The sequence below is a fragment of the Bubalus kerabau genome, chromosome 6 (assembly GCF_029407905.1).
Source record: "Bubalus kerabau isolate K-KA32 ecotype Philippines breed swamp buffalo chromosome 6, PCC_UOA_SB_1v2, whole genome shotgun sequence".
In the NCBI taxonomy this organism is placed as follows: Eukaryota; Metazoa; Chordata; class Mammalia; order Artiodactyla; family Bovidae; genus Bubalus; species Bubalus kerabau.
The window spans coordinates 107674771-107698894 of NC_073629.1; the positions used below are offsets into that span (position 1 = coordinate 107674771).

At 42.2% G+C, this 24124-nt stretch overlaps 1 protein-coding gene and 1 pseudogene across 1 annotated transcript in view; both read left to right on the forward strand.

The window, feature by feature from the left end:
• Positions 1-24124, forward strand: part of RHBDL2 (rhomboid like 2) — a 58560-nt gene that overhangs the window by 24902 nt on the left and 9534 nt on the right. The window contains exons 2-4 of the mRNA XM_055586329.1: positions 2029-2294; positions 5327-5475; positions 7618-7730. Of these exons, the coding sequence (XP_055442304.1) occupies positions 2049-2294; positions 5327-5475; positions 7618-7730 (508 nt within the window). The 5' untranslated portion in view covers positions 2029-2048. The remainder of the gene's footprint in view (positions 1-2028; positions 2295-5326; positions 5476-7617; positions 7731-24124) is intronic.
• LOC129655837 (NADH-cytochrome b5 reductase 3-like) lies at positions 10888-11771 on the forward strand (annotated as a pseudogene).

A 24124-nucleotide genomic window follows, 5' to 3' on the forward strand; every position in this document is an offset into this window, starting at 1 on the left:
TCTTACATTTTGGTCTTTAATCCATTTTGAGTTTATATGTGGTGTGAGGCCGTCTTTTCCCCATTGTATATTCTTGCTTCCTTTGTCATAGGTTAATTGCCCATATAGGTGTGAGTTCATTTCTGGCCTCTCTATTCAATTCCTTTGCTCTGTATCTGTTTTTGTGCCCGTACCATACTGTTTTGATCACTGTAGTTTTCTAAATTATAGTTTGAGTCAGAGAATGCGGTACCTCCTGTTTTGTTCTTTTTTAAGATTGTTTTGGCTGGGTTATCTGTGATACTAAAAAAGCTTAAGCTTCAGATTTCTACTTACACAGGCTTCTTCTAAAGCACTCTAAGTACTTTTATAATTTTCCTATTTTATAAATTTAATATAATGTTATTTTTTCCAGAGCACGCCCCCATATTGTTTAAGCTTCAGCATACACAAAATGTAGACCCACTCCTGCATAAAGGGCAAAAATCTAGTGAAATCCCATCATGCAAATATAATCATGGTTAATTCTCCAGATGTTTTCCCTTCGTATCAATACATTACTTAAAAAAAAATTGGATTGTACTCTATGTAGTGTCTGGAAACATTATTTTTTTTCCTTTCGTGTATTTGAGCCTCCCCCATCCCTGCCAGGGGCTTCCCTGGTGGCTCAGTGGTAAAGAATCTGCCTGCAATGCTGGAGACCCGAGTTCGATCTCTGGGTTGGGAAGATCCCCTGGAGGAGGTCACAGCAACCCACTCTAGTACTCTTGCCTGGAGCATCCTGGCAGGCTGCAGTCCATAGGGTTGCACAGAGTCGGACACGACTGAAGTGAGTAAGCGGCAGCAGCACCCATTTTTTTGACTATGAAAATATTTGATTAAATAGTTCAACCAGAAGTAAAATATAACAGAACTAAACCAAAAGGAGAAAGACTGTACAGATGGCACCATGGCACATGGAGAGGAGGGGGTATGTAGTTCAGGCCTCCCTGTTACAGACATGCTGCCTCAGTAACTTATGCATCTGCTTGCTGTCTCTTAGCACAGCTGTAATTGTACAATTATTTGTGTGATTTTTATTGACCTCGGCCTCCTCCCTGACACTGTAAACACTTTGGGATGGGATTGGTCGCCTGATACATAGTAGGTGTTCAACGGATATCTGTTGAATAAATGCTTGAGTGTCTAGATATTGAGGATTGAGTTCAAGGGGATACTGGGTGTAGAAATTAGTAGCAACTCAGCCAGGAGTGTCAGATGTCAAAGAGTTGTTGGGAAGATGTGTTTTAGGGAAACCGGCAGCGCAGCCCCTGGAGGGCCAGTAAGCAATGGCCTACTTGACTCGTGTGCCGCAGAATGGCAGCGGTGGTGTGTTAGAAAGGACACCGATAATTTAAAAAGAGAAGATGTGGTTTTAAATCTTTTTTGAGGGGAGGGGAATTTTTTAAACTAAAATGGGTGCCTGATACATAGCACCTCTCAGCATAGTACCTGATACATAGTCGATGCTCATTAAATAATTTTTGATTCGGAATCAGAAACCAGAGACCTGTGTTTGGCTTGGGAGTAGAAGCAAGATGAAACTAAGAGCTGAGAGGAGACTGTTTACTTAAGCTAGTCAAAGCTGAATTCGGTTACGCGCGTGTGTGGCTTAGACTCTGAGATGCATCGCCTCGTGGCAGAGCTGTCTCTTAACTAATAACTGCCTTGGGAGTCAGTGGCAGAGGGCAAGGAAAGGGTGTATGAGATAGAGCTGCCATCCTAAAGCTCCAGTGCACCCCTTTGGGTGGTGACAGTAGGTAATTCCATAAGTGACTTCTGGGAGTCCTCTTCCTCAGCTGGGGAGAACATAGTACTTTTTCACAATTACACCCGGATGGTGAGGGTATGGATATTATGTGTGTTTGGGCAACAGATCTGCAGCCACCTTCTACTGACTCACTGGGAAGGCACTGGCAACCAATGGTGGTGCCAGAGAGCCCAGGAAAGAGCTATGGCCCGAAGACCATGGGGTCATCTGTTTTCCCCTGACAGTCTTGTTCCTTTCAGGTGGAGGGGGACCCAGGACAATGGCTGCTGCTCATGATTTGGAGATAGAGGAGGATGTGAATCTGAATATGGAGACAGAGATGAAAGAAGAGCTGGAAGAGGAGAAAATGAGAGAGGGCAGGGCAGATAAAGATCACTTCAAGCCTAGAAAGGTCCACAGGATTGTCTCAAAATGGATGCTTCCTGAACCGGTGCGAAGAACATACCTGGAAAGAGCTAACTGCCTCCCGCCCCCCCTGTTCATCATCTTCATCAGCATCGCCGAGGTAAACGTGCCGGGTGGTGTGCACTGGCGCAAGGACTCCTGGGGGGCTGCAGGTACACTGGGGCTTCAGATCACACCTGGAGGAAAGACTGGGAAACATGTGAAGAGAGCTTGGGGGTGGCAAGTACAGCACACACAGAACTCAACTTCATCCTCTTCAGAGTCCCCTTCCAAGGTTCTTCCTGCCTTCCCAGGCACTTTCAGTCACGTGTTGAGTTTTATTTTTCAAACAACTCCTCTGCAGTGACCACAATTGCAGTGGATTCATTTCATTTTCGGAGAAGGCAATGGCACCCCACTCCAGTACCCTTGCCTGGAAAATCCCATGGATAGAAGAGCCTGGTAGGCTGCAGTCCATGGGGTCGCTAAGAGTCGGACACGACTGAGCGACTTCACTTTCACTTTTCCCTTTCATGCATTGGAGAAGGAAATGGCAACCCACTCCAGTACTCTTGCCTGGAGAATCCCAGGGACGGGGGAGCCTGGTGGGCTGCTGTCTATGGGGTCGCACAGAGTCGGACACGACTGAAGTGACTTAGCAGCAGCAGCATTTCATTTTAGTTGGTGGGGGCTTTAGAGATCAAATAATCTCTGGGTGTCCAATTGGTTTGATCTCATGAAACAGCTTTGATTGATTGGTACGGTCTATCAGGAGCTCTATGTTTAAAAGAGCTATAGGTTGCCTCCAGATTTCAGTAGGAAAAAATGGGATTAGGATCTTTTAATGATGTCAGCTCTGGGTAGCATGTAGTGAGTATCAGACTCTGGTCCAGTCAGCTGTTTTGTTTTCCAGAAAAGAGTGGGGTGACTTGCCCAAGGCCACATACTTAGTTATTTAACCAGGACTGGGCTTCTCCTGAGCCTTATTTCACCCAGCTTTTTGTCCCACACCATGATGTCTCTAAAGGAATTGACAGAGTATGGCTGCCCGTGGGATGTGACTTAGGGGCATTGTGTGTTTAGTCACTCAGTCTTGTCCGACTCTTTGTGACCCCGTGATCTGTAGCCCTCCAGGCTCCTCTCTCCATGGAATTCTCCAGGCAAGAATACTGGAGTGGTTGCCATTCCCTTCTTTACGGGACCTTCCTGATCCAGAGATTGAACTCAGGTCTCCTGCATTGCAGGTGGATTTTTTTTACCCTCTGAGCCACCACAGAAGCCCCGACTTAAGAGTATGAGAAAGTTTCTGATATTATTCTCTTAGTGCCCACTGATGCCTCAACTTTTTTTATCAAGGACTGTATTAGTCAGGGTTCTTTAAAGAAGCAGCATCAATAGGATGTACACACACACACACACACACACACACACACACTATCATCTATGTATACACATATATGGGGGGAGAGAGAGAGAGAGAGATTGATTTAAGGAATTGGTTTATGTAATTGCAGAGGCATGGCAAATTTAAAATCTACAGGGTGGGCCAGCAGACTAGCAACCAGGGGATAAGTTGAAGTTCAAAGGCCATTTGTTGGCACAATTCCTTCTTGCTCAAGGAGTGTTTGTTCTATTAAGCCTTCAACTGATAGGAGCTCACCCGCATTACGGAGGGTAGTCTGCTTTATTCAAAGTCACAGAAACATGTAGAATGATATTTGACCAAATACTGTGGTTTAGTTACGTTGACACATAAATTTAACTACCGTAGGGACCTGGCCTCTTATGGCTTATATAAAGATAAGGCTCCAATGGGGCGTTCCTGAAAGAAGCTTCTGTCGATGCTGTTTTGGTTGGGGCAGACACAGAAACCAAGCCCTGATTCATTGGAGGAGGAAACTGTTCAAGGGTGTGACTATTAAGTGGTGAGGACCCTTGAGGACCATCTTAGGGGCTTAATACTACAAACAGTGAAATGTTAAAATCGTTTTTTTCCTTTAAAATCAGAAATAAGACAAGAATGCCCACCATCACCATTTCTACTTAATATTTTGCTGGAGGTGATACACTGGACATAAAAAAAAGAAAAGAGGGAATTCCCTGGCAGTTCATAGGTTAGAATTCGATACCTTTACTGCAGGGCCCTGGGTTCAGTCCCTGGTCAAGAAACTAAGATCCTGCAGCTGAGTGGTGCTGCCAAAATTTTTTTTAAGCAAATTTTTTTATTTTGGAGTAATTTTAGCTTTATAGAAAAGTTACAGAGATAGTAAGAGAGTTCCTTATGCCCCTTACCCCAATTTCTCCCGATGTTAATATCTTACATTTCCACAGTTTTACATTTGTCAAAACTAGGAAACTCATATTGATATATTAGTATTAGCTAAACTCTAGGCCTAATTTGAATCTCACCAGTTTTTCCATCCGTGACCTCTTTCTGTCCCTTCTGTACTTTCGAACCCAGAGTCATGCTGTGTTTACTTGTCACATCTCCCCGGTCTGCTCTGATCTCTGACCCTCTCTCTGTCTTTGCTTTCCATGCTTTTGATCGTCTTGAGGAGTACTGCCCAGGTATCCTGTACAATGTCCCTCTGTCTGGGTTTGTCTGGTATTTCTTCTCATGGTTAGACTGGAGTTATGGGTTTGGGGGAGGAAGACCACAAAAGTGAAGTGCCCTTCTCATCACATCACATTCGGGAATGGGGGCATCCACATGCCATCCCTGTGACATGGGCCTTTGTCACTTGGTTCAGGTCCTGTTTGCCAGGTTTTCCCACTGTAAAGTCACTATTTTCCCCTTTCCCTCCTCTATTTCTCAGAAGCCAGCAGTGACCTAATTTCCTATTAAGTTGCAGATGAGTGATCAAGTGGTGAAGGTGGGAAGAGGAGGGCAGAGGAGGGGAAAGTGGGTTCAAGGGAGACTCTTCTTTGAAGTTTGGTTTAGGGCTGCTCCTAACTGCTGGAAGAAGCAGGAGACGCCTACAGTTACACGGTCAGATATACAGCAGGGAATTGAATTCTGCCATCTGAGCACATGCTGTGGAGCGGTCCTCTTACGAGCAAATTGTTTCAAACAGAGGTAGTGCCCGTGGGCTTTAATGGGGCCGCTTTCTGCAGCAGGTATGGTTAACTTTAGTGTCTGCCCCTCCCTGTCAGCTGGCGGTATTTATTTACTATGCTGTATGGAAGCCTCAGAAACAGTGGATCACCTTGGACACAGGCATCTTGGAGAGTCCCTTTATCTACCGTCCTGAGAAGCGGGAGGAAGCCTGGAGATTTATCTCGTACATGCTGGTTCATGCTGGGTAAGCAATGACAGTTGAGTCACTGATGTCAGAGGTGACTGTAAGTAACCATAACCCTGAATATTTGTTTGGTATTTTATTATCATTATTTTAACTTTTTATTTTATATTGGACTATAATTGATTAACAATGCTATGTTAGTTTCAGGTGTACAACAAAGTGATGCAGTTATACATGTACATGTATTTATTCTTTTTCAAATTCTTTTCCCAATAAGGTTACAGAATATTGAGCACAGTTCCCTGTGCTATTAGGTGGTGCGACCCTGTGGACTGTAGCCCACCAGGCTCCTCCGTCCATGGGATTCTCCAGGCAAGAATACCAGAGTGGGTTGCCATTTCCTTCTCCAGGGGATCTTCCCGACCCAGGGATCAAACCCAGGTCTCCCGCATTGCAGGCAGACACTAACCTCTGAGCCACCAGGGAAGCCCTTATTATCGATCAGGCACTTTTAGATCCATAATCTTGTTTGATGTTCCTGGCAACCCTAGGAGGCAAGTGCTGCTCCCGCTGTTTTGTGTGAGGCTTACAGGATGCAGTCATTTGCAGAGTGAGGATCTCAACTCATTAGCGCTGACTCCAAGTCCAGTGTACTTTGTATCGTAACTGCCTAATATTGGTATTTATGTAGGAATATCAATGAGAAGAGACCAAATTGTCACCAAACCAGAATTGTGTCTCCGACGTTGTGTGGTGTTGTTAAATGTTCCCTGTAGAATGTGAATTGCCAGTGCCTTCCTCCCCACCTCTGCCAAAGATAAAAACGTAATTCATCAACATTTTGATGGGTGTAAAATAGTTTATTTAGGATAATACGAGCAATAGGTGATGCAGTGCCTGCCTTTTAGTTTTGCTTACAGTCTCTTAAATGCTAATAGCCTTTTATGACCTTGCTCAGAATTCTGATTCATCATGCCCACTTAAAAAAACTAAAGGATTTTGCTACATAGCAACTAAATTAAGGATTACTGTTATATGGAAATTTGCCAAATGACATTCATAGAGTTTCCATAGATGCTTGTGGGGTTTGACAAGCAAAATAATGTCAATTTCCACTTAAAAATATTTTTCCATATTTATAAACTATAATGGGAGAAGGCAATGGCACCCCACTCCAGTACTCTTGCCCGGAAAATCCCACGGACTGAGGAGCCTGGTGGGCTGCAGTCCATGGGGTCGCTAAGAGTCAGACACAACTGAGTGACTTCACTTTCACTTTCCACTTTCATGCATTGGAGAAGGAAATGGCAACCCACTCCAGTGTTCTTGCCTGGAGAATCCCATGGACGGAGAAGCCTGGTAGGCTGCAGTCCATGGGGTCGCACAGAGTCGGACATGACTGAAGCGACTTGGCAGCATAAACTATAATAAAAAGCATTGTATTCAACAATGTTATATACCAAATTATAGTATATTTATATGAGAGAAACCAAGTTTAGCTAGTGTTACTAGGTAAACATTTTTTTTTTCCCCATTCTGGTAAATTTAAAACCTTTTAAATACAGAACTGGGAATGAGGTTTCTCTTGCCATGTCTGTTTTATTTATTTCTTTGGCTGTGCCAGGTCTTAGCTGTGGCATGTGGGATCTAGTTCCCTGACCAGGGATCAAATCCAGGCCTCCTGCAGTAGGAGTGAGTGCAATCTTAGCCACTGGATCACCAAGGAAGTCCCACCACCTCTATTTTATTAAAGACTACCCTGAGCTTGCAAGAGATGTTTAATAACCTACTGAAATTTCAACTCAATATGAGTGAATTAGTATTCTCTCAATATTACTGTGCAACTAAAACAAAATCAAGTGCTGAGGCTGACATGTGATGGCAACTGCCAGCTAAACCCATAATTGCAAGCTTATATTCCATTCCTTAAAGCTTCCTCACTGCTCTGTTTGACATTATCAGTAATTATTGTAAAACAAAACTCATAAAGTGAATGTATATTTCTAAAATGTCCTTTTATCTGCTTCACATATTGAAGCTCAAGATTTTATCTCTTTAAAAAGTCACCTAACAAAATTAGAAAATGGAATTCACATTAAGCGTGTTCTTAACTAGAAACAACATATCAGTGCCTGTTACCCTCTCAAGCAGATAACTGCCTGGGCTAGTCCTAATGTTTGACAATGGTGTTTATCTCTGCAGAGTTCAGCACATCCTGGGGAATCTCATTATGCAGCTCGGGCTGGGCATCCCCTTGGAAATGGTCCACAAAGGCCTCCGCGTGGGGCTGGTGTACCTGGCAGGAGTGATAGCAGGTTAGTGTTCCAAACACAACACAGAGTCAACATCTCTGGACTCTTAGGAGGCAATAAGCAAAGGCAATAAACTTTTAAATCAAGATTTACTGTGTTCTTAATATGTGCTAGGGCACCTGGTAAGTTTAGAAATAAGTTAACCAGAGAGAAGCATATCGAGATGTCTTTGTGCCCATCCTCAGGTACCTCAGATTTCTGCACAACTGGAAACTGTGAGTAGTTTGGTGTCCAGGTGTATATACTGGATAAAGGACTAAAGCCAGAAGGTCCTTATGTCCCAAGACTAATGATTTTGGGAAATAACGTGATCAAATTTGCATTTAAGAAAGATAACTTCAAGAGAACATTGAGAATAGCTAAAGGGACCCAAAGATTGGGTAGGGACTAGCATCCTGGGATGCCAATGATCTCTCAAATTGGGTATGCCAAAAATTCATTAGGGTGTGGGCAGGAAATATTAGAACCCCTATCTACCCATTTATTTATTAGAAACTTTAAAAAATTAAACTTTTTATTTTGAGATAATTATAAATTCACACTGTAAGAAATAAATACCTCTAGGTCTCATATACCCTTTAACTAGTTATTCCCAATGGTAACAGCTGACAAAACCACAGTACAGTATCCTAATCAGGATATCCACACTGATACAGTCAAAGTACAAAATATTTCCAACATCACAAAGATTCCTCGCAGTTTCATTTTTACAGCCATATCCGCTTTTCTTCCACCCTCCTGGCAACCCCATTAATCTGTTCTGTTTCTATAATTTTCTCACTTCAAGAATGTTATGTAAATGGAATAATACAGTGTACAGCCATTTAGGATTAGCTTTCTTCACTCAGCATAAGTCTCTGGAGAGTCATGTAGGTTGCTGCATTCATCAACAGCTTATTCATTTTTATTTTATACGGATGGTATACCACCACTAGTTCAATTGTTCACTCACTGGAGGATATCTGTATTGTTTCCAGTTTTTGGTTATTACAAATACAGTTCCAGTAAGCATTTGTGTACAGGTTTTTTAAAACGTAAGTATAGTTTTGTGAACTTGAGTTTTCATTTCTCTAGGATAAATGCCCAGGAGCAAGTTGGTTGAGTTTTATGGTAGTTGCATATTTAGTTTTTTTAAGAACCAGCCAAAATGTTTCCCAGAATGGCTGTTCCATTTCACTTTCCTCCCAGTACTGTGTAAACAATTCAGTTTCCACATCCTCGCCAGCTTTTGGTGTTGTCGCTATTTTTTAAAAGTTCTTCATTTTTGGCTGAGCTGGGTCTTTGTTGCTGCACTTGGGCTTTCTCTAGCTGTGGCGAGTGGAGGCTACTCTCGAGCTGTGGTGTGCGGGCTTCTCATTACGGTGGCATTTCTTGCAGAGCACGGGCTCTAGGCACAGGCTTCAGTAGTTGTGGCGCGTGGGCTTGGCTGCCCCGCAACATGTGCAATCTCCCTGGACCAGGGATCGAACCTGTGTCCCCTAAGTTGGCAGGTGGATTCTTAACCACTGGACCACCAGGGGAGTCCACTGTCACTTTTAATTTTAGCTGTGCTCACACGTGTGTGATCTCATCATGGTCTTAACTTGCATTTCCCTAGTGGGCTAATGATGTTAAACATCTCTTCATGTGCTTATTTGCCATTTATGTATCCTCTTCAGTGAAATATCTGTTCATGAATTTTGCCCACTTATCTAATTAGATTTTTTTTAACTGTTAAATTTTTAGACTTCTTTATATATCCCAGACCTAGTCCTTTATAGAATATGTAGTTTACAGATAGTCTCTCGGTCTGTAGCTTATGTTTTCATTGTCTTAGCAGAGTCTTTCACAGAGCAAAAGTTTTTAGTTTTGATGAGGTCTAGTTTATCAGTTTTTTCCTTTTACGAGTCATGGTGTCATGTCTAAGAACTCTTTACTGAGCCCTAAGTCTTGAATTTAATCTCTATGTTATCTTCTAAAGTTATGTTTTGCACTTTACATTTAAGTATGTGATTTATTTGAGTTGGTTAGTTAAAGCATGAGGTTCAGATTTTCTTTTTGTTTGTGAATATCAGAATAAATTGCTGAATAGACCATTCTTCCTTCACTGAGTTGCTTTTATATCCTGTCAAAAATCAGGTGGCTGTAGTTTCATGGCACTCTTTCTGGGTTCTCCTTTTTGTTTCATTGATCAGTGTGTCTCTCTCTCCACGAATACCACACACTCAGTACCACTGGAGCTGTGAGTCCTGAAATGAACGAGAGGGATTCCTCTCACTTTTTGCTCATTTACTGATTCGTTTATGTATTTCTCTTTTAAAAACAGTTGGGTGTCTGTTTTTTTTCTGTGATAACAAAAGGCTTTCACTAGTAAGCTACTTTATAGATGTTGAAAAACAAACACAAAATATGTCCTTTTGAAGACACAGTAGTATTTTTCTCTTAAGAAGTGAGAATGTAACTGCTTTTCCAAAAACTCTCGTGCTTTGAAAAGGGCATTTTGAAAATTGGTTATTGGAAATCATTCCATCATTATGTGATTTTTGCTGCTGAAGAAGATGAAGTAACTCTATTAAGTTCACACTTAAAAAAGCCAGCACACACTTTTCTAATCTGATTTAAAATTTCTCAGTGGAGAGTTTTAGTAAATTTTAAACTTACTGATTGTTAACACTTCGTGATTAGTTTGCAAGAACAACTGACTGATGTTAGGGAAGGTGGGAATTAATAGCCATATTACAACAAATTTTTTGGATAATTGGAATGAGCATAGACAATGATGGGGCTTCCCTGGTGGCTCAGAGGGTAAAGAATCTGCCTGCAATGCAGGAGACACAGGAGGCACGGGTTCCATCCCTGAGTGGGGAAGATGCCCTGGGAGAGGAAATGGCAACCCTCTCCGGTGTTCTTGCCTGGAGAATCCCATGGACTGAGGAGCCTGGCAGGCTATAGTCCATAGCCTCATAAAGTCAGATGTAACTGAAGAGACTGAGTGCGTGTGCGCGCGCACACACACACGACAATGATGCAATTCTTCCAGTTGAAACTGGACATCACTTTTTTAATTTCATATTTTAAGTGATTAAGAAAAAAATTTCTATGGAAAATAACTGAACTTAAAAGTACACCTTTGCGGGTCTTGGTGGTGGTGGCTGTGGAGTGAGTGCAGAGTGGTGCCAATATGGGGGCCCAGCTGGGCACACTGGGCCACAGGGTCCTCTCCCCAGTCTGGCTCCTGTGCAGCCTCCTCGGGAAGCTGTTTCAGCGCTCCACCCCGGCCATCATGCTCCAGAGTCGGGACATCAAGTACCCGCTGTGGCTCATCAACAAGGAGGTCATCAGCCAGGATACCCGGCGGTTCTGCTTTGCTCTGCCGTCACCCCAGCACATCCTGGGCCTCCCCATTGGCCAGCGCATCTACCTCTCTGCTTCAATCAATAGGAGCCTGGTCCTTTGGCCCTACACGCGCATTTCCAGTGATGATGACCAGGGCTTTGTGGACCTGGTTGTCAAGGTTTACTTTAAAGACACCCACCCGACGTTTCCCTCCGGAGGAAAGATGTCCCAGTATGTGCAAAGCACAAAGACTGGAGACACCATTTGAGTGCTGGGGCTCCAGTGGGCTGCTGGTCTACCAGGGCAAAGTGAAGTTTGCCATCTGTCTGGACAAGAAATCCAACCCTGTCTTCAAGACGCTGAAGTCTGTGGGCATGATTGCTGGAGGGACCGGCACCACTTCAATGCTGCAGGTGAACCATGCCATCACGAAGGACCCCAGCGATCACACCATGTGTCACCTGCTGTTTGCCAACCAGACCAAGAAGGACATCGTGCTGCAGCCTGAGCTGGAGAAACTGAGGAATGAGCATTCTGCATGCTTCAAGCTCTGGTACACGGTGGACAGAGCCCCTGAAGCCTGGGACTACAGCCAGGGCTTCCATCCCTACCACCTTCCATCCCTGGAAGAGGAGCCTGCTGGTACAGATGTGCAGACCCCTGCCCACGAGCCAGTATACTTGCCTGGACCATGTGGGCCACCCCAAGGAGTGCTACTTTGCCTTCTGATGGATGGGCCCTGGCCGCTGGGCCCACCCTGTGTTCACTGTGCCCTGTCTGCACCCACTTCTCCTACCACTGTTCATTACCACCACTTTCCCTCGCATCTCCTGCTGTGGCTGGGTTCAGCCTGGCTTGGCCATGCCTGGGAGGTCACCCTGCTGGGCTGGCCCTTTGCCTTTGGGAGCAGGGCTCTGTTACAGGTGGGCTGCTTCGGCCACCTTGAGGGCAGATTCCTATTTGGGCCTCGCCACAGATGCTTGGGCCTTGCCCTTCCTCACCCCATTCTCGCCCCCAGCACACACACTACTGGGTAGAGGCTGCCAGCACCATGCGCCCCACCCTCCCCAGCGCATCCCACACTCTGGAAATAAACATGAAGGTACCGGTAGCCCCTAGTTGCAGGTGCCAAGCCCCTACCCCCTGCCTCGGGACCCTTGCCTCCTCCCACCTGCCATTCCATCCTGGCAAGGCACCTCAACAGCCCCCCACTCCCTCTTCCTAAGGCCCAGCAATCACAAATCTACCCCCTGAGAAGAATGACAACCCTGTGCCAGTATAACTAATAGTGTCTTGGGTAATCACCATTTTTCATGCGCATTTGGCTTATTTCTGCTTCAGGGCCACTGCCAGGCCTCAGCACCTGACACTGCATGGCAGGGAACACCAAAATGTCCCTTTGGCAGGGGCTGCTGGGGTGAAAGTTTGCCCCCAGGGCCCAGCAGGCCTGGCCAGCAGGGAGTTAGGCTCTCCCTGGGGCTGGAGTGGGAGGAGGGAGCTGGCTGAGGGCCCTTCCAGCTGGCACATGTGCCCTCCCAAAACCTCAGCCTTGCCCTCAAAGACCCAAACATTTGGGAGGCTTTGGAAGTTCCAAGTAATCGACCTCCGATTATGTGCCTTGGGGTCCTGGGCCGCCAGCCCTGGTGGGAAAGCTAAGACCATGTGTATTTATTTGTCTGTCCCAGTATCCACTTCTGCTGCTCTTGCCCCAGGTGGGGGAGATTTAGAGTACAGTCTCTTTCCTGAAAGGATGTTTTTGGTGGCCTTGACGTTGCTTTAGACCGCAGCATGTTAGTCTCTTGCATATCAGCTTTTTCAGAGTCATTTATGAGCAAACATAACATTAAAGTAAAATTGCTGAGTTGAAAAAAAATCTTTGCATTTCTGTGGCATGATATTTAACCAGGGTTTTAAAATATAATAATGCTTATCTAATAATGTACACGCGTACTAAGCTGCCTCAGTCGTGTTTGACTCTTTGCGACCCTATGGACTATAGCCCACCAGGCTCCTCTGTCCATGGGATTCTTCAGTCAAGAATATTGGAGTGGGTTGCCAACCCTCCTCCAGGGATTGAACCCGACCCAAGGATTGAACCTGTGTCTCCCGCATTGGTAGGTGGGTTCTTTTTTTTTTTTTTTGGCAGGTGGGTTCTAATGCCCACCCGGGAAGCCCTTATTTAATAAGACTGCTCATTGAAAGATTTTTTTTTAAGACTAATTTTTAGAGCAGTTTTGGGTTCACGGCAAAACCGAGAGGACAGTGCTGAAGTTTCCCATTCATCGCCCGCCCCGACCCCTGCACAGCCCGCTCCATTTTCAACAGAATGGCGCATTTGTTACAACTGATGAGCCTACATCGATGGCATCACAATCACCCAAAGTCCTTTAAAACTAGGGTTCATCTTTGCTGGTGTACATTCGTGGTTTTGGACAAATGAATACTGACATGTATCCATCATTACAGTATTATAAAGGGTATCTTTTTTACTGTCTCCATTGTTTCCTTTTCCAGAATGTCATATAGTTGGAATCATACACTATGTAGCCTTTGCAGATTCGTTTCACTTAGTAATATGCTTTTCAGTTTCCCCCATGTCTTTTTATTTCTTGATAAGAATTTTTTGTATCATTAATGAAGTAAAAATAATTTTAAAATATTATGTTACCAATAAGTCCCATGCTTTAAAATTCTATGTTTGTGATTTTACAAAACATTAAAGAAGTGGTACATATATTGATGCATGTAATTTATAAGTGAATATACCTGTATTGCAGGGGGTGGCTGTATTAGTTTCCAAGGCCAATATGACCTCCTCTTACCCAGTCACATCTGTAACAATTTTCCAAACAAGGTCACATTCTGAGGAGCTGGGGGTTAGGACTTAAACCTATTTTGGGGAGGGGAAGGACCCAATCCAACCCATGGCAGTGCTCAAAACTTTACCAATCACAACTGTGCCTGCTTCCTAGAGCAGTGGGGATGGAGAGTGGGAAGCCTTGGTAAAGACGCGGTAAAGAGGTGGGCTTGGCCAGGCCTAGTGACGCAGCTCCCCGAGTTACTTCCCCCCTGCCTCTGTGGATGCTGTTATTCCATCTCCTCTGTGTGTTCCTGCACACACTCGTTTTTCCTGGCTCCAGTATCTATGCTTGTTTTCCCCACAGCTGGATTTCAACCTGTGGAATCAGCTGTGCCCCAGTTTCAGTGTAGAGAGAGAGAGGAGAGAACGTGAATAACCTGTTCACATCCTCTGCCTGTTTTTGCAATACCTTTTGGCAGGTATCTCTTTGCTGAATTGGTCTCTCCTTCACACTGCTGCTGGTCACCTTCCTCAAACACATCCTTCCTAAAACATTTACAGTGGCTAATAAAAAGTTGAAACATCCGAGATTTTTTTTTGGAGCAGGGAGTGGTGGGGAAGGGGAGCTGGGCTGGGTCTTCATTATGGCAGGTGGGCTTTAGTTGCCATGGGGCAATTAACCCAGGTCCCCTCCATTGGAAGGTGGATTCTCAACCACTGGACCAGAAAGTCCCTGAAATGTCTGAGATTGCTCTGTATTACCCTCCACCATCTGGCCCCACTGCTTTTTATTCTTTTCTCCTTTTTCTTCAGGGAAGAATATATATGAAGATGTTAGACATGTTTACATAACATAAAACATTTAAAAAAATCACTTTTGAGGTGTAATTGACATACAAAGTTTTGTACATATTTAATGTATATTGTGGTCTTGGAGAAGACTCTTGAGAATCCCTTAGACTGCAAGGAGATCCAACCAGTCCATTCTAAAGGATATCAGCCCTGGGTGTTCTTTGGAAGGAATGATGCTAAAGCTGAAACTCCAGTACTTTGGCCACCTCATGCGAAGAGTTGACTCGTTGGAAAAGACTCATGCTGGGAGGGATTGTGGGCAGGAGGAAAAGGGGACGACAGAGGATGAGATGGCTGGATGGCATCACCGACTCGATGGATGTGAGTCTGAGTGAACTCCGGGAGTTGGTGATGGACAGGGAGGCCTGGAGTGCTGCGATTCATGGGGTCGCAAAGAGTTGGACACGACTGAATGAGTGAACTGAACTGAATGTATACAACTTGCCGAATCTGGAGAAAAGTATACACCCATAAAACCATCACCATTCTATGCCGTAAACATATCTATCATCTATGAAAGTTTCTTCCTGCTAGTGTCTTTCTTGCTTTGCTTTTTATTTTTAAATGAGGGAAGCAGTAATACTTTATTTTTACCTTTTGACCCCTTTCACCTATTTCTTCCATTGCTTTGCTTTTTTCCTGGATTCCTTCATATGTAACATAAGTCTAGTTTCCCTATCATTGCTCCTGGCAAAGTGTGGTCACCGAATCAGCAGCACTGGCCTCAAGTGAAATCGTGTTAACATGCAGAATTCTGGGGTCCCACACCAGACCTACTAACCAGAATTTGCATTTGGACAAGTCCACAGGTGATTCATAAAAACTGAGGACCACTGGCCTGCACTCCAGCCCTGGGTCCCCCAGTCTGACTGACCATCAGAAGCACCTGAAGAACCTGTTACAACTAAAATATTTAGATCACACCCAGATCTACTGAATCAGAATCTCTAAGAACATGGCCCTAGGATCTGTGTTTTTTCTTTTTTTGCTTTTTCATTTTTCTGTTCAGTGAGGTTCTTTGTTGCTGTTTAGTCGCTCTGTCATGTCTGTCTCTTTGCCACGCCATGGACTGCAGCCCGCCAAGCTTCTTGCATGGAATTTCCCAGGCAAGAATACTGGAGCAGGTTGCCATTTCCTTTTCCAGGGGATCTTCCTGACCCAGGGATCGAACCTGCGTCTCCTGCAAGTATCCAGCATTGCAGGACGACTCTTTACCACTGAGCCACCAGGGAAGCCCTTAGAGAGGTATAATCGACATATAATAACTGCTGATCTTTAAAAAATAATTTATTTATTTTTGGTTTCTCTGGGTTTTCGGTGCTAGACGTAGGCTTTCTCTAGTTGCGACTCTTCGTTTTGGTGCTTTGGGGTGGCTTCTCTTGTTGCAGAGCACAGGCTCCAGGTGCTCAGGCTCAGTAGTTGTGGCACGTGGGCCTAGTTGCTCTGCAGCATGTGGAGTCTTCCTGGACCAGGGATTGAACCCATGTCCTCTGCATTTGCAGGTGAATTCTTATCCACTGTACCACCAGAGAAGTCCACTGCTGATGTTTTGATGTGTGTATATAACTGTGAAACTATCCCCAATCAAGGCAATGAACATTACTCCCTTCAGAGTTCCTGTAATCTGCTGGAATCACTTCTTCCTGCCTCTCCTTGTCCTCCTTCTGCTTTCCCTTGGCAACGGTTGACCATCACAGATTAACTTGTATTTTCTAGAATTTTATATAAATGGAATCATGAAATATGTACTTTTTTGGGTCACTTATGTTATTCAGCCTAATTATTCTGAGGTGTGTCCATGTTGTTGCTGTGTATAAACAGTTGATTCCTTTTTGTTGCTGAGTAGCCTTTCATTGTGGGAATATACTCAAATTTGTTTATCCACTCTCCAGCTGATGGACATTTGCGAGGTTTCCAGTTTGGGGTTATTACAGATGAACGTTACTATGAACACAGTACAGTCTTTGTGTGGACAAATGTTTTCAGTTCTCTTGGACGATTACCTAGGAACAGACTGGCTGGATTCTATCGTAGGGTTATATTTAGCTTTTAAGAAACTATCAAACTTTTAAAATAGCTTTTCTAAGATATATCAATAATTCATACAACCTATAATGCACCCATTTAAAGTGTATAATTCAGTGTTTTTTAGTTGATTTACAGGTTAATGCACCCATTATCACAATCTAAATTTAAAACACTTTTGTGTTCCAAAGAAACCCTGTAGCCATTAGCAGTCACTCCCCACTCCTTACCCCAAACCCCTTCCCTAGCCTTAGGCAGCCACTGATCTAATTTCTCATCTACCCATTCTAGACATTTCATACAAATGAAATAATAAACTATGTGGTCTTTTCTCGACTTTTTTTTTTAAGCATAATGTTTTCCTCCTTCACCCATGTTGTAGCATGTATCCGTACTACATTCCTTTTTATTGCTGGATGATATTCCATTGTATGGATATAACACATTTTCTTTATCCATTCACCATTTGGTGGACATTTGGGTTGTTTTCACTTTTGTCTATTTTTTTTTTCACTTTTGTCTATTATGAATAACACTGTCATGAATATTTGTGGATGAGTTTTTGTGTGGATCTCTTGTGTATATATTAATATCTGTGAGTGGAATTAAGTCATATGGTAACAAAGTATATAGTTTTACATCCCCATCATAAGTTCCAGCTCCTCTATATCCTCATCAACACTTGGTATGATCAGTCTTTTAATTTTAGCCAATCTGTTAGGTATATAAAGGTATTTCGTTGGGTTTAAACTTGCATTTCCTAATGACAGTGATGGTGAGCATCTTTTAATGTGCTTAGTTGCTACCCATATATCTTCTTTGGTAAAGTATATGTTTAAATCTTTTGCCAATTTAAAAACTGAATCAGGGACTTCCCTGGTGGTCCAGTGGTTAAGAATCTGCCTTTCAACACAGGGGACACAGGTTCAAGCCCCGGTTGGGAAACTAAGATCCCACATGCCGCAAAACAGCCAAGGCTGCAACGAATCACAGCCAAGATCTGACACAGATACAAACAAATATTTTAAAAAATTGATTTACATTCCTTATTATATATTCTAAGTTCTTTATGACTTACAAATATTGCCTCCGAGTCTGTTGCTTGTTTTTTCTCTTAACAGTACATTCTGAAGACTCAAATTTCTGAATTTTGATTAAGTATAATTCATCAGTTTATTTAGGAATTATGCTTTTAGCATCATATTTAAGAAATTTTGCCTGATGTAAAATCACAAAGATTTTAATCTATGTTTTGCTCTAGAAGTTTTATAATCTTAGACTTTACATATAGGTATATGATCCATTTTTATACATGGTGCAAGGTATGGACTGAAATATCACATTTTTGCATGTAAATGTCTAATTGTGCCAGCATCATTGGTTGAGAAAACAATCTTTTCTTTACTAAATTGCCTTTGCATCTTGTCAAAATCAGTTGTCCATATATATATGTGGGTTTATCTCTGGACTTTGTTGTGTTTTGCACTCATCTCACATCCTAGCAAAGTAATGCTCAAAATTCTCCAAGCCAGGCTTCAGCAATACGTGAACCGTGAACTTCCAGATGTTCAAGCTGGTTTTAGAAAAGGCAGAGGAACCAGGGATCAAATTGCCAACATCCACTGGATCATGGAAAAAGCAAGAGAGTTCCAGAAAAACATCTATTTCTGCTTTATTGACTATGCCAAAGCCTTTGACTGTGTGGATCACAATAAACTGTGGAAAATTCTGAAAGAGAAGGGAATACCACACCACCTGAACTGCCTCTTGAGAAACCTATATGCAGGTCAGGAAGCAACAGTTAGAACTGGACATGGAACAGACTGGTTCCAAATAGGAAAAGGAGTACGTCAAGGCTGTATATTGTCACCCTGCTTATTTAACTTCTATGCAGAGTACATCATGAGAAACACTGGGCTGGAAGAAGCACAAGCTAGAATCAAGATTGCCAGGAGAAATATCAATAACCTCAGATATGCAGATGACACCATCCTTATGGCAGAAAGTGAAGAAGAACTAAAGAGCCTCTTGATGAAAGTGAAAGAGGAGAGTAAAAAAGTTGGCTTAAAGCTCAACATTCAGAAAACGAAGATCATGGCATCTGGTCCCATCACTTCATGGGAAATAGATGGGTAAACAGTGGAAACAGTGTCAGACTTTATTTTTGGGGGCTCCCAAATCACTGCAGATGGTGATTGCAATCATGAAATTAAAAGACGCTTACTCCTTGGAAGGAAAGTTATGACCAGCCTAGACAGCATATTAAAAAGCAGAGACATTACTTAGTCATCAAAGGTCCATCTAGTCAAGGCTATGGTTTTTCCAGTAGTCATGTATGAATGTGAGAGTTGGACTATAAAGAAAGCTGAGCACCGAAGAATTGATGCTTTTGAAATGTGGTGTTGGGAAAGACTGTTGAGAGTCCCTTGGACTGCAAGGAGATCCAACCAGTCCATCCTAAAGGAAATCAGTCCTGAGTGTTCTTTGGAAGGACTGATGTTGAAGCCAAAACTCCAATACTTTGGTCACCTGATGCGAAAAGCTGACTCATTTGAAAAGACCCTGATGCTGGGAAAGATTGAAGGCAGGAGGAGAAGGGGATGACAGAGGATGAGATGGTTGGATGGCATCACCAACTCAATGGACGTGAGTTTGAGTAAACTCTGGGAGTTGGTGATGGACAGGGAGGCCTGGCGTGCTGCAGTTCATGGGGTCACAAAGAGTCGGACACAACTGAGCGACTGAACTGAACTGAATGTCCATTCCATACTATCTTGATTAAGTAGTTTTCTACTAAGTTTTGAAATTGGGACACCTCAGTGGTCCAACTTTGCTCTTTTTCAAGTTGTTTTGGTTATTCTAGGTCCTCTGCATTTCCATGTAAACTTGAGAATCAGTTTGTCAATTTCTATAAGATAGTCTACTGGGATTTTGATTTGGATGGCAATGTATCTTTAGATCAACTGGGGGAGAATTGACATCTTAACAATATCAGAGTCTTCTAACTGACGAACAAGGTGTAGACTTCTGTTTATTTAGGTCTTTCAGAATTCCGTTCAGCATCGTCTTTAGCTTTCAGTGTTTAGGGCTCGCACATTTTTGGGGTCATATTTATTTCTACATTTCATATTTTTGATGTACTGTAAATGGTACTATTTTTAAAATTTCTATTTCTGATTTTCATTGCTATTACGTAGAAATACAGTTGATTTTTTTGGTATTGATCTCGTACCCTCTTGATAAAGTCATTTATTATTTCTAGTAGTCCAATAGTTTAACTGTTAAACAATGAACTTCTAAAGAGATTTAAATAATAACAAAATCCTGTATATTTGCCCATGTTCTTACCATTTCTAATGCTCCCTATGCTTTGTGTAGCTTTATTTTTCCATCTCTTTTTCCTTCTTCCTGAAGATTTTCTTTAACATTTCTTATAGCATGGAAATGCTAGTCATCAATTATTTCAGCCTCTGTATGTCTGAAAAAGAAAATCTGTCTTTTGCCTTCATTTCTGTAGTGCATTTTGAGGTTTGGAGTCCTAGCTTGACAGTAATTTCCTTTCTTTACTTTAAAATGTTGCTCTCCAGTGGTTCTCATGCGCATTGTTTCTGATGATAAATCTCCTGCCATCCTTATCTTTGTTTCTCGGTATGAAGCATGTCTTTTTATTCTAGATGCTTTTGAGACTTTCACTGTTTTGAAGATGTGATTCTGTTATGCCTTGCTGTGGTTTTCTTCATGATTCCTGTGTCGGGTTTGTTGAGGTTCTTGGATCTGTGGGTTTATAGTTTTCACAAAACTTTGGAAAAAAATTGGCTATCATTTCTTCAAGTATTTTTTATGTGCCTTCATTCTTCTAGGGATTCCGATTATGCACTTATTATTGTAGATATTATGAGGCTGCTTGAAATTGACCTATTGCTCATTGATGCTGTATGTATTTTAAAAAATATTCTTTTTTTTTTTTTTTTAAACCCCACGGCATGGGGGATCTTAGTTCCCTGACTAGGGGTTGAACCTGTGTCTCCTGGAGTGGAAGTGGTGAGTCTTAAACACTGGACTGCCAGGGAAGTCCCCTGTGTTTTATTTTGGACAGTTTTATTGCCACATCTTCATGTTCACTAAACGTTCCTTTTGCAATGTCTAATTGGTCAATCAACTCAACAAGTTTATTATTTCATCTTAGATGTTGTACTTTTCATCTTTAGAAGTTTGACTGAGCCTGTTTTATTGCTATTTAACTTTTGAACACATTGAATATATTTGAAATAATTATTTATTGCCCTTATTTGCTAAATCTTAACACCTGTGTCAGTTTGGGTAACTTTAATTAAAATATAGTTGATTTAAAATGTTGTGTTAGTTTTAGGAGTACAGAAGTGATTCAGTTGAACACACACACACACACACACATTCTTTTTCAGATTCTTTTCCCTTATAAGTTACTACTAGATATTGAGTATAGTTCCCTGTTCTATACAGTAGGTCTTTGTTGGTTATCTATTTTATATATAATAGTTGTATATATTAATCCCAGACTCCTAATTTATCTTCTCTCTTCCCTTTTGGTAACCATAAGTTTGTTTTCTATGCCTGTGAGTCTATTTCTGTTTTAAAAGTAAGTTCATTTGTATCATTTTTACAGATTCCACATGTAGACAATATCATATGATATTTGTCTTTCTCTGTATAGCTTGTATCGTTTAGTATGATAATCTCTACATCCACCTGTGTTGCTGCAAATGGTATTATTTCACTCTTTTTTATGACTGACTAATATTCCATTGTGAGGCTTCCCTGATGGCTCAGTGGCAAAGAATCTGCCTACAGTGTAGGAAATGTGGGTTCAATCCCTGGGTCAGGAATACCCCCTGGAGAAGGAAATAGCAACCGACTCCAGTATTCTTGCCTGAGAAATCCCTTGGACAGAGGAGCCTGGAGGGCTACAGTCCAGGGGGTCACAAAAGAGGCAGACATGACTTAGCGACTGAACAACAATATTCCCTGTGTATACACCACATCTTATTTATCCATTCATCTGTCGATGGACATTAGGTTGCTCCCATGTCTTGGCTATTGTAAGTAGTGCCGCAGTGAACACTGGGGTGCGTGTATCTTTTCAAGCTACAGTTTCCTCTGGGTGGGACTGCTAGATCATAAATAAATTTACTTTTAGTTTTTTTTTTTTTTTTTTTTTTTTTTAGTTTTGGTAGGTTTTAGTTGATTTTTTTCTCTTCAGTATGGGTCATAACTTCATGCTTCTTTGCATGTTCTGCATGTCTTGAGTTTTTGTTTGGATGCTAGACATTTTATCTTTGGATGGTGGTTTCATGTAAGTATTCTTTAGATTTGTCCTGTAACTCAGTAAAGTTACTTGGAAGGAGTCTGAACTCTAGCTGCTGAGCTCTATATAGACCTAGACTCTATCTCATCAACTTTAAGTTTACTGTTATCTGCCTAGGTTTGCCCTTCATGCACGGCTACCTGCAGTCTCTCTCAAGGCAGTAGCTGGGCAATTAGTCAACTCATTTATTTCTTGTCTCTTAGGGTTCATTGTCCCTTGTTATCTGATGTCCAGTATCTTTAAGACAACTGTTTCATATATTTTGTCCATTGCTTTCAAGCAGGAGGAAAAATCTTGTCCTGTTACTTCATTGTGGCCAGAAGTGGACATCTATATTTTAAAAATAAATTTCTCATAACTAAGATACAACCACCCCAGCTCTAGCTTGTAGGTTAACATTTGAGAACCACTGGGTCCATATAACCCTAATGGACTGCTTCTCACTGATCTTCAGTAACCCGTATAACTTTGTCTTTGCTTTTCCAGATCCCTAAATCCTTGCCTTCTTCCCCCTTTCTTTCCTGTCCAAATCTTTAAAGTGTCTTCAGAATTTAATCAAAATGCTGTCTCCCCACGTGCACCCCAATGCCCACTGCAGCATTGTTTACAATAGCTAGGACATGGAAGTGACCTAGAGGTCCACCGGCAGGCAAATGGATAAGAAAGTTGTTGTACATATACACAATGGAATATTACTCAGCTATTAAAAAGAATGCTTTGAGTCAGTTCTAAAGAGGTGGATGAAACTGGAGCCTATTATACAGAGTGAAGTAAGTCAGAAAGAAAAACACCAATACAGAATATTAATATATGGAATTTAGAAAGATGGTAACAACGACCGTATATGTGAGACAGCAAAAGAGACACAGATATAAAGAACAGACTTTTGGACTCTGTGGGAGAAGGCAAGGGTGGGATGATTTGCGAGAATAGCATTGAAACATCTATATTACCATATGTGAAAAAGATCACCAGTCCAAGTTTGATCCATGAAACAGGGCACTCGAAGCTGGTACACTGGGACAATCCAGCCCAGTGGCTGATTGATGTCAATGTATGGCAAAAACCACCACAATATTGTAAAGTAATTAGCCTCCAATTATAATAAATAAATTAATTAAAAAAAAATGCTGTCTCCCTCCTCTCAGAGTAGCAGGGCCTCCACCTTTCTGCTCAGAAAGTCATTCTTTCCTAAGTGCTTCCATAAACAAATTTATCACATTAAAAAAATCACAGTAATTATTAGTCTGAATTTTTTGATAACTGTTTGATCATACATTTGTAAGATTCCTAAGGTCAGACACTTCCCCTTTTTTGCATTAAGTAGCTATTTTTTAATGAGAACTTCCTTTTTAAAAATCATTTGATTGCTTTTTGGCTGCACTGGGTCTTTGTTGCTGGGCTTTCTCTAGTTGTGGTGAGCGGGGGGTGGGGTGCTCTGTAGTTGGCTCCTCACTGCAGTGGCTACTTTTGCTGTGGAGCATGAACTCTAGGGTGTGGTCTCATGGCATGTGGGATCTTCCGGGACCAGGAATCGAACCTCTGTCCCTGCACTAGCAGGCAGATTCTTAGCCACTGGACCACTAGGGCAGTCCTAAAGTAGGTTCTGAATTGTATTGTATCTTAAAAAATGAAGGAGGGACTGGAAGGCAAGGGAATAATAGAGCTAAGCAGTATGGAGAACACTTCAGAGTTGGCATAAGGTGGTTCTAAAGCCTTGTTTTGGTTCAGACAAGGTAAGATTGAATTAGCAAACAGAATTTCATCTTGCTTGGTGAAACTGACTGAATGGTATATTAAGAAGGATTCTGAGACCACATCCTGACTCCATGAGAAAGCTAGCCTGTAGATAATACAATGTTGGAATGTCTCACGTATTTTGATAGTTTTGGTTAAATGTGTAGGATATTTTGAAACAGTAGCTAACAAGTATTTAACACATGTCAGGGAGTATTCTAATCATAATGTACATGTAAACTCATTTATTTCCCCTGACAACTCACTGAAGCTCTATTTAACACCGCCATTTTTATAGAAAGGCAAACAAAGGCACAGAGATAT